At 44.3% G+C, this 8,798-nt stretch overlaps 1 protein-coding gene across 1 annotated transcript in view; it reads left to right on the top strand.

Moving 5' to 3' along the window:
* tulp4a (TUB like protein 4a) overlaps positions 1-8,715 on the top strand; it is a 27,173-nt gene extending 18,458 nt beyond the window's left edge. The window contains exons 9-15 of the mRNA XM_014010028.1: positions 521-755; positions 871-1,015; positions 1,926-2,070; positions 2,262-2,355; positions 2,440-2,947; positions 3,551-5,966; positions 6,052-8,715. Coding sequence (XP_013865482.1) covers positions 521-755; positions 871-1,015; positions 1,926-2,070; positions 2,262-2,355; positions 2,440-2,947; positions 3,551-5,966; positions 6,052-6,168 — 3,660 coding nt within the window. The 3' untranslated portion in view covers positions 6,169-8,715. The remainder of the gene's footprint in view (positions 1-520; positions 756-870; positions 1,016-1,925; positions 2,071-2,261; positions 2,356-2,439; positions 2,948-3,550; positions 5,967-6,051) is intronic.
* Positions 8,716-8,798: the final 83 nt, after the last annotated feature.

The following is an 8,798-nucleotide window of genomic DNA, read 5'->3' on the forward strand; positions in this document are numbered from 1 at the left end:
TTTCATTAAAGAAGAACCCGTCCAGAGGACCTATACAATTTTTTTCCTTTCACATGTCACATAGTAATTGACAAAGCATTTGCATTGATTAAAATGAAATAAGGAAAGAAAAAAAAAAGAAAAGAAAACTACAATCACTATAAATAGATGTTGACAGTTCAGAAACATCTGGATAAGACCGAATTCTATAGGTATTTACAATATTTAGTAGACCTGAAAAGAAATTTAGGTGAGAAAAAAATAAGTCAATGAATAAAAACAGACAGACATCGTTTGAGTAGATACAGTAAAAAAAAAAAAAAAACCAAACTTTATTTAGGTCAGCCAGCATTGACAACGCTCTGCGGGTGATGTAAACAGCTCCGCGACACGGCGAGGGACGCATAAATCACGCAACACAACGAATCAATAATGAAATTTGTTGCCAACGCTTTTAATAATCGATTTTTATTGATTCGTTGTTGCAGCCCTAATGTTAATGGTGGCTGTATTTGTAATTAAATTTTTCTTTAATTTCTAGCCCCCAATTCCAGATCCCAACAACATGCGTGACTTTGTGAGCTACCCGACATCTGGGAACGAGCGACTGCACTGCACTATGAAGCGTACGGAGGATAACCCAGAAGTGGGAGGACCATGTTATACTCTGTATCTGGAGTACCTAGGAGGTCTGGTGCCAATCCTGAAGGGCCGAAGGATAAGTAAACTGCGTCCAGAGTTTGTCATTATGGATCCAAAAACAGATGGTAAAACAGGTGGGACTTGTTTTATTTCATGTCAATAATTTAGGAGAGCTCTAAAATGGATATATGTATGTTTAAGTAATCTAAGTTTAATTCCTTCTAAATGATATTTGTTTTTTTCCTCCAGATGAGATATATGGCAACAGTCTGATATCGGCGATGATTGACAGCTGTAATTGCTCAGACTCTAGTGACATTGAGCTGAGTGATGACTGGGTCGGCAAAAAATCTCCAAAGATATCGAGAGGAAGTAAATCTCCCAAACTCCCAAGGTAACTAACTAAGCAAACGACCTGCAACAAACTGTGCCAAACATTTCTGGTTTTGTTTTTATGTCATGTTTTTGACATTACTGCAGCCATTCATGTTATGATGTGATAGAAGTGAAGCGATGCAGTAACGGTAGCGTTTTTATTGACGGTTTCTCGCTCTCTCTCGTCTGCCTGTGTCTCACATTTTACAAATGGGTAGGTGTGTGTGCGTGCTGTGGGAGACAGTGAAACAGTGGTGGGCGCAGCATTCCAAATGTTCAGGCAGTTCTGGTTTTAAATAAACAAACAACGCTTGGTCTGGTGGGGAGGCTAGTAAAGCCTGGCGGACCGCCAGGGTAATAGTACACTGGGGCAAACCCTGAATAGCTTTTAAGGCTCGTTTTTCCCTTTGACCTAAAACAAAAACCCAAATAGGTTTGTTTTTAAATTTTAATTATGTTAATATCAAGACATGCTCATCAAAATGCTGTAAGTTAAATAAAATTATGAAACTATAACAGAAAGAAGAGGGAGTTGCAAAGAATTGTATAAAATAGTGCTGAAAATTTGTCATGGTCAATTTTTTCATTTATTTTATTAAAGCTAAACAAAGTAGTTTTATAGGAATGCAAAGTTATAGAAAGAATATCTCTTGAAGAAATGTTACTTTTTAAATTAAAAATCCTATCATGCTTTAAAGGGATACTTTATAAATGGTTGTTCTGTGGAATTACGTAACTTATAATAGCCTTCCTGCTATTCAAATTAACCACCTTTTCTAAGTCAACTTAAAACTTCAAATAAAATGTATTTTTTATTTGTGTGTGTGTGTGTGTGTGTGTGTGCGTGTTTTGTTTTTACAGCATGCCTAAACCTTCTTTTTCATTTGCTACCTTCTCTGTAGAGACTTAGTTTGTCCCTTTACCAACAGGATTAATATTGATCCCAGAAAATCACCCAAACTGTCCCGAGCTACACAAGAGATCTCTAGGTCTCCTCGCTTACCCATACGGAAACCCTCCATCGGTTCACCCAGTCTGTCACGAAGGGAATTTCCTCTGGATGACATTAATCAGGTGAACTGCAGATTATTTTTGTCAAGAAAAGCCAAGGCAGGACCACAGCCTTCTCTAATAGGCCATAATGCCTGTGTGGGCCAGGCAGGCTCTTGTCTATACATCCTTAATGTTTCTCAAATTATTTTTTTCTAATTTATACAACTGCACTTACTGTTACATTTACTAACAGCATTCTTTGTGTCTTGCAGCAAAATTACCTTGCTCAGGTCACATCCAATATTTGGGGAACAAAGTTCAAGATAGTGGGTCTGGCCACATTTTTACCAACCAATCTTGGAGCAGGTAATCAGTCAACACCTTTATCTAAACACGTGGAAGTGTTTGTTTATGTTTTCTCATTTTTACCTTTGTTTGCTTTCTGTTCAGTCATCTATAAGACAAGCCTCCTTCATCTGCAGCCCAGACAGATGACCATCTATCTGCCAGAAGTGCGCAAGATCTCTCTGGACTACGTCAACCTGCCTGTGTTCAGCCCCAACGTCTTCAGTGAGGATGAAGATGACCTGCCTGTCACWGGTCCTGCTGGAAGCACTGACGACAACCCTCCCTGTACCGTAAACATCCCCATCGCCCCGATCCACAGTCCTGCACAGGCCATGTCTCCAGCCCAAAGCATCGGTCTGGTCCAGTCGCTCTTAGCCAATCAGAACGTTCAACTGGATGTCCTAAGTAATCCCAGTGCACCTCCTGCTGGAGCAGCTTCCAGTGGGCCGGACCAAAGCCAAGATTCAATGTTGACAGCCCAGTACACCGTACCCAGCAGGTACTCCAGTCCTGGTCAGGTTATTTTTGGAGGACTGGAGGTGGGGCGTCAAATGGTTGGACCTCCAGCATCGCATCATCCATCACAACAACAGCAACCAAGTCAACAGCAGCAACTGCACCATCAACAAATTCAGCTTCAGCAACAGCAGCAGCTCCAACAGCACATACAGATGCAGCAGCAGCAACAAATACAGCAACAACAACTACAGCAACAACACCTGCAGCAGCAACAAATACAGCAACAACAACTACAGCAACAACACCTGCAGCAACAACAAATACAGCAGCAGCAAATACAGCAGCAACAAATACAGCAACAACAAATACAGCAACAACAAATACAGCAACAACAGCATCAACAACAACTACAGCAACAACAAATACAGCAACAACAGCTGCAGCAACAACAACTTCAACAACAGCTTCAACATCAGCATCAACAACAACTTCAACAGCAACTACAGCAGCAACAGCTTCAGCAGCAACAACAACTACAGCAGCAACAGTTTCAACAGCAACAACAGCAACTACAACAACAACAATTACAGCAGCAACAAATTCAGCTGCAGCAACAGATGCATCATCAGCTTCATCAGCAGCTTCAGATCCAGATCCCCGTCTCCTCCGTGTCATCGGTCCAGACTTCAGGTGCTGCTCTGCACCAGCTGCAGATCCAGATTCCTCACCCACCTGCTGATTTAGCCGTTGACAGAACTGTGGGAGGTGAACAGGAGCACCTGCTGAAAATCAAAACAACTCGCTCGACTCCACAGCTGGCCGACGGCGACACAGTTGTGTTCAGCGCTCCTTTAGAGCTCAGCAGGATGAACCCACCACCCCCTTACCCCGGCACAGTGGCTGCAGCTGTTGCTGCTGCAGCGTCTGCAGCTGCCTCACCTTCAGCCGCCTCTGCGGTTTCCAGCTCCTTATCAGGAGCGGGCACAAGTAGAACCCCTCCCCCCGGTGATCTTTGCCTGAAAAAGGGGGATTTTCCGCTTTATTCAGGTCAGCAGCAAGCGCAGTATCCCACTCCACTGGGCTACGAGAGGATAACCACCTTCGACAGCAGTGGGAACGTGGAAGAAGTGTGTCGTCCTCGAACGCGCCTCGTCTGCAATCAGAATGTCTACACCCTCCAAGGACCTGGCACCTCTGCCACTCTCAGGGTCACCTCTTCATCCTCTGCAGCCGACAAAAAAGTCCAGCTGCCCTACACCTCTGCCACTCTCAACAGACTCACTGCACCTCGTTATTCTATACCCAGTGGAGACCCGCCTCCTTACCCTGATCCAGCCAATCAGAACAGCGTGGCTGGGAGGAGTTCTGCTCAGAGGCTCGACAGCGGTCTAATTCACGCAACCCTCAGGAGAAACAGCCGAGAGGCAGCGCTCAAAGTTTCCCAGATGCTGGAACCGCCTAGACCACTGCCTCCCAAGGCTAAAAACAATGCACTAGCATCCTCTTTCCAGCAGAGGGTGCCAACAGCCTTATACACCTGCAGCCAGTGTAGCAGTGGGTCCAGTGTCGGAGGCACTGTGCCAGGGAGTGCAAATGGAATAGCCGGGGGAACGATTATCAGACAGGATTTCCCTCCGGGAAACGGAGCGCCACACAGCACAGTTATAGTTCACTCCAACAGTGCAGCTCCTCTCACCTCTCAGTCCTCCTATAATCTGATGAGCTCACTCGAGGGATCTGGGAGCGCAGCGGGAGGTGGAAGCAACAGAGACAGGGCTGATTATGTGAACTCGGCGTTTACTGAGGATGAAACRCTGAACCAGTCGCTGAGGCACCTGGCGTTGGGAGGAAACGAGGCGCTGGGGCTCGTTGTCAAACGCCCACCTCCCTATCAGTGGGACCCAGCTGCCACAGAGGAGGTTTGGGTTCCTCAGGAAAGGACAGCGTCGTTGAGCTCCAACGCCCCGCCCGCACCTCACAAACCACCCCCTCTTATTCTTAGCTCGGCTCAGCACTTGGATGTAACCAGAATGCCTTTAGTCCTTTCTCCAAAGTCCCCCACCAGCCCCAGCGCTGCGTCGTTCCAAGCTGCAGCTACAGGCTACCAGGTCTCTCTCCAGTACCCACCTGCAGCTGCCTACGCCGGAGCCCAGCTGCAAGCCATCCCTGGGTCTCCACGCCCCTGCACCTCTCCGAAGGAGCTGATGGCGCCTGTGCCCCTCTCCCAGCAGGAGGCAACCCTTGTCTTATCGCCAGGTTATTCTGCAAATGTTGCTAACTTAGCCTGCTGTCCCCTCCCACCTTTATACCCAGGAGGAAGCTCTTGTGCTGCACTTCTTGTTCCTCCCATTGCCCTCCACACACCGTGGGGGACGTATAACTCCTGTCCACCTATGCCCAGTCCTGCAGTGCCACTACCACCCAAAGTGTCCCACATGGCGGCAGATAAAAATGTTCTCTCGCCGCCCCCTCCTCCGCCGCCGCCGCCRCCWCCTCCTCCTCCTCCACTGCCACCTCCACCAGCAGAACCACAAAGTCACGGTGCTTTACAAGAGGCCATGGCAGAGCCTGGGGAAAGTTTCCAAGAGGTGCTTTCCTTGACTGAGAGCCCCGTGCCTCAGCGCTCTGAGAAGTTTAGCAAAAAGAACCGCAAGCGGGCAGACGGTCGGGCCGAGGAGACGAATGTGTCTCAGCTGGCCGAAGGCAGCAAATCCAAAAAGGAGGGCAGAGCTCTGGGTGATTTCAACTCGCTTATCTCCAGTCCACGACTGGGAGGAAGAGACAAGAAGAAGCTGAAGGGACAGAAAGAGCAGCAGATGAAGGCCAAGAAGCTGGGCAAGGCCACGGCAAACAGCGAGTTTCAGGACAGTTCGGAAAGCGAACCGGAGCTTTTCATCAGCGGGGACGAGCTCCTCAATCAGTGTCAGAGYGGTAAGAAGGGATGGAAGAGCAAAAGGAACATGAGGGCTGCCAGTGAGCTGGATGAAATCAAGTGTCGGAAAGCCAACGAGAAAGAAGACCGAGGACTGGGCAGCCAGGGGTTTGTTTATGTCATGGCCAACAAGCAGCCACTGTGGAATGAAGCCACACAAGTTTACCAGCTGGACTTTGGTGGGCGTGTCACGCAGGAATCAGCCAAAAACTTTCAAATTGAACTGGAGGGCAGGCAGGTAAGACGTCTGCTCAAACCAGGTTATCAAGTTAGTAATTTGGGTTTTTAATGACAGTACCTTCTTATTGTGTCTTGCTTCATAGGTAATGCAGTTTGGCAGGATTGATGGCAACGCTTACATCCTGGACTTCCAGTACCCTTTCTCTGCTGTCCAGGCTTTCGCTGTGGCTTTGGCAAACGTCACGCAACGCCTCAAATGAGACTGGCTCCTCCTCAGCTGACCCCGAGTTTATCTGGAGCCAAAATGCAATTGTGCTAAAGAGGGGCCCGGTTCAATTTGAGCTGTAGAAACTCTCTCTAGATGGATTTCAAGCAAAAAAAAGTTTGAAATTATCCTTCGTCGCAGAGAGAAATGCAAGYCCACTGCACTCCACAGTGCCACCACTACATACGGTGCAATAAGCATTATCAGCGTTTAGGAGCGGCGTCAGATCCGCTCCGTTTGGTGGTCACCCTTCAAGCATGCAGGGCCAAAGAACTGAGCTTGGGTAATCATCATGCAAATAAATGCTGCTTTAGATGGAAGAAGCTTGTAGATTAAGAGGACAGGTGCAGTTTTCAATAAAAGCAGCAGTAATACTTGAAAACCACACTCTGGAGATTACTTTACCAGAGCGCACAGGTACTACTGGGCACTGAAATCCATTGCTGTATAAAACTTTAGTGAAAACATTTACCACTTTAATAGACTGCTTTTGCTTATATTTTATTAAATGACAATAATTCAACACATGAAAGTTAGGAGGAATTTTGATTTTCTCCCTTGTTGTCATCACTGTTTTGTCTTTTGTTTTTTCCAAATGTGCCCTGGCTGGAATTGAAGCAGAAATATGCATCATTTAGGAGCACTATTAGGAGATGAGACTTTTCACTGTAACGATTTTACAAAAGATGAAGAATTATGGCTGCGGTGAGCTGCAGTCTTTATCTTATTGGGGGTTTGCAGGTTGAGGAAACATCTGCTACGTGGAATAATTTATATGTACATGTTTATTATTTTATTTAGACACATTTATTGGTAATAGTAAACTACCCTCATACCCTCGCATCACAGTTTCTTACCTGCTTTTTTTTTTGGGAGTTTGAACATTGCTGTGCACTTCAGGTGGGAGTGGTTTACAGAATAGCTTTGGCTGACATATCTTATACTTGGATAWCTAAATAGGTGGACAAACGGGCGCCAAAAACGTCGGCTGAACAATTTAACCTCTGGCATGAAGTGAAATGTCACCTGCTGTCACTTCTRTGAAGTGAGTATGTATTTGGGGGCAGTCTTTGCTCTTTAAGAAACACTAAACATGTAAGCATGGTACAGGAAATATTTTTGTATATTTCACGTATGCCATTTCATGCTCTTCTCAGAAGTYGTGTACATAAATCGTGTAAATGTTGTAAAGAGACTTAGGCGACTTTGACACATTTCTGTTTACATCTGCCTCCACTGTGTTTAATTCCAGGTGTGGAGTAAAGCTGTAACACTAAGAACCACAAAAACAATGTTGAGTTGAAACCATTGTCACTCAGTAAAGTAAAGCCTCTGCGGAAGAATGAAGGTTTGGATATTTGTCTACTTAGTAAGCTGACTGAGCGGCTGGTTTCTGTTTCTGTTGTAAACTTTGGATTCCAAAGAAGGAAATAAGCAGTAATACGTTAAAATGAACATTATAATTTACAGTTTTATCTCCGATGAATGGAAATATCTAAGGGCAACAGAGCTGGGTAGGTCCACCTCAAATGTTTGTGCCAAAAGTACAAGTTTTCTAAACTTAAAGTGGAAACAAACAGACCTAGATGGAAGTGTGACTTCATTACAGAGAACAGAAATTATTTGGAACCAACTATAATTTTGGTTTTTGAATTGGTGAGATTCATACATTAGTATGATCTTAGCAAAGTGCATGTATGTTGGTAATGGGTTATAGGAAAAAGAAGAGATTTCAAATCCTAAAAAAACCATGAGCATGTTATGATATAGACCCTTTTGTGTTAGTCGTGCAATATTTTGAACGGGGGAAGAAATATTCGGTTGCCTTTAACCACATTTTGATATTGAGATTTTTTTTTTTTAATTCTGTATCTGAGATGCTGGTCTGTTCGTATTATTTCCGAACAGAAATAAAGTATCCTCTCATACTATAAATTGTGMAATTTCGGAACATTTTCTTGTGTTGATGAGTTTGCAAGATGTGTAGCCCAAGTTGCAAGATGGCAATGTGGGGAGGAGGAGGAAGTTTTATGTGAAGTTAGCTTTGATAAGACGCAAATGAGTAAGTTGCCCAGTTTATTGTTGTTGGTAGACTAGTTTTTTAGAGTGCAAGTGTCCAGTAAAGGTGTGTCTCTTTTCAGCTGTGCGCTCCACCAATCCCATCAGTGTTGCTTCAGATGTTCGGTCATCACTTCACACACATTGTTCACATGGGTTCATTAGTGTAAACCACTCAGGTCATGTTCAACATGACCCCATTAAGGATTCCTTTTAAGATGATGACCTGTTGTAGATACTGTAGGGTTTAGCTTTTCTTTAAAAGAGATTTGTGTGTTGTATTTGTAGGTGTAGACCTAAAGGAGAAAACAAAAAACAAACAAAAATAAAAATAAAAAAGGAAATACACTTGAAAAAATACGAGTCTGATATGTTGACTGAATGTTTACAGTGGATGGATAGTAAGGCATGCCATGTAAATTATTTTCTAACTGTATATGTCACTCATCTTTTTAATAAAATGTCATTGAGGGAAAAAAAAGCTGATTCTTGCCTTCTAAATTACATTATTTGTGTTTAGGTTCAAATAAAAAGCTTCTCTCTTTAATTATTTTATATTATAGTATA

The sequence above is a fragment of the Austrofundulus limnaeus genome, unplaced genomic scaffold (assembly GCF_001266775.1).
Source record: "Austrofundulus limnaeus strain Quisiro unplaced genomic scaffold, Austrofundulus_limnaeus-1.0 Scaffold64, whole genome shotgun sequence".
Lineage (NCBI taxonomy): Eukaryota > Metazoa > Chordata > Actinopteri > Cyprinodontiformes > Rivulidae > Austrofundulus > Austrofundulus limnaeus.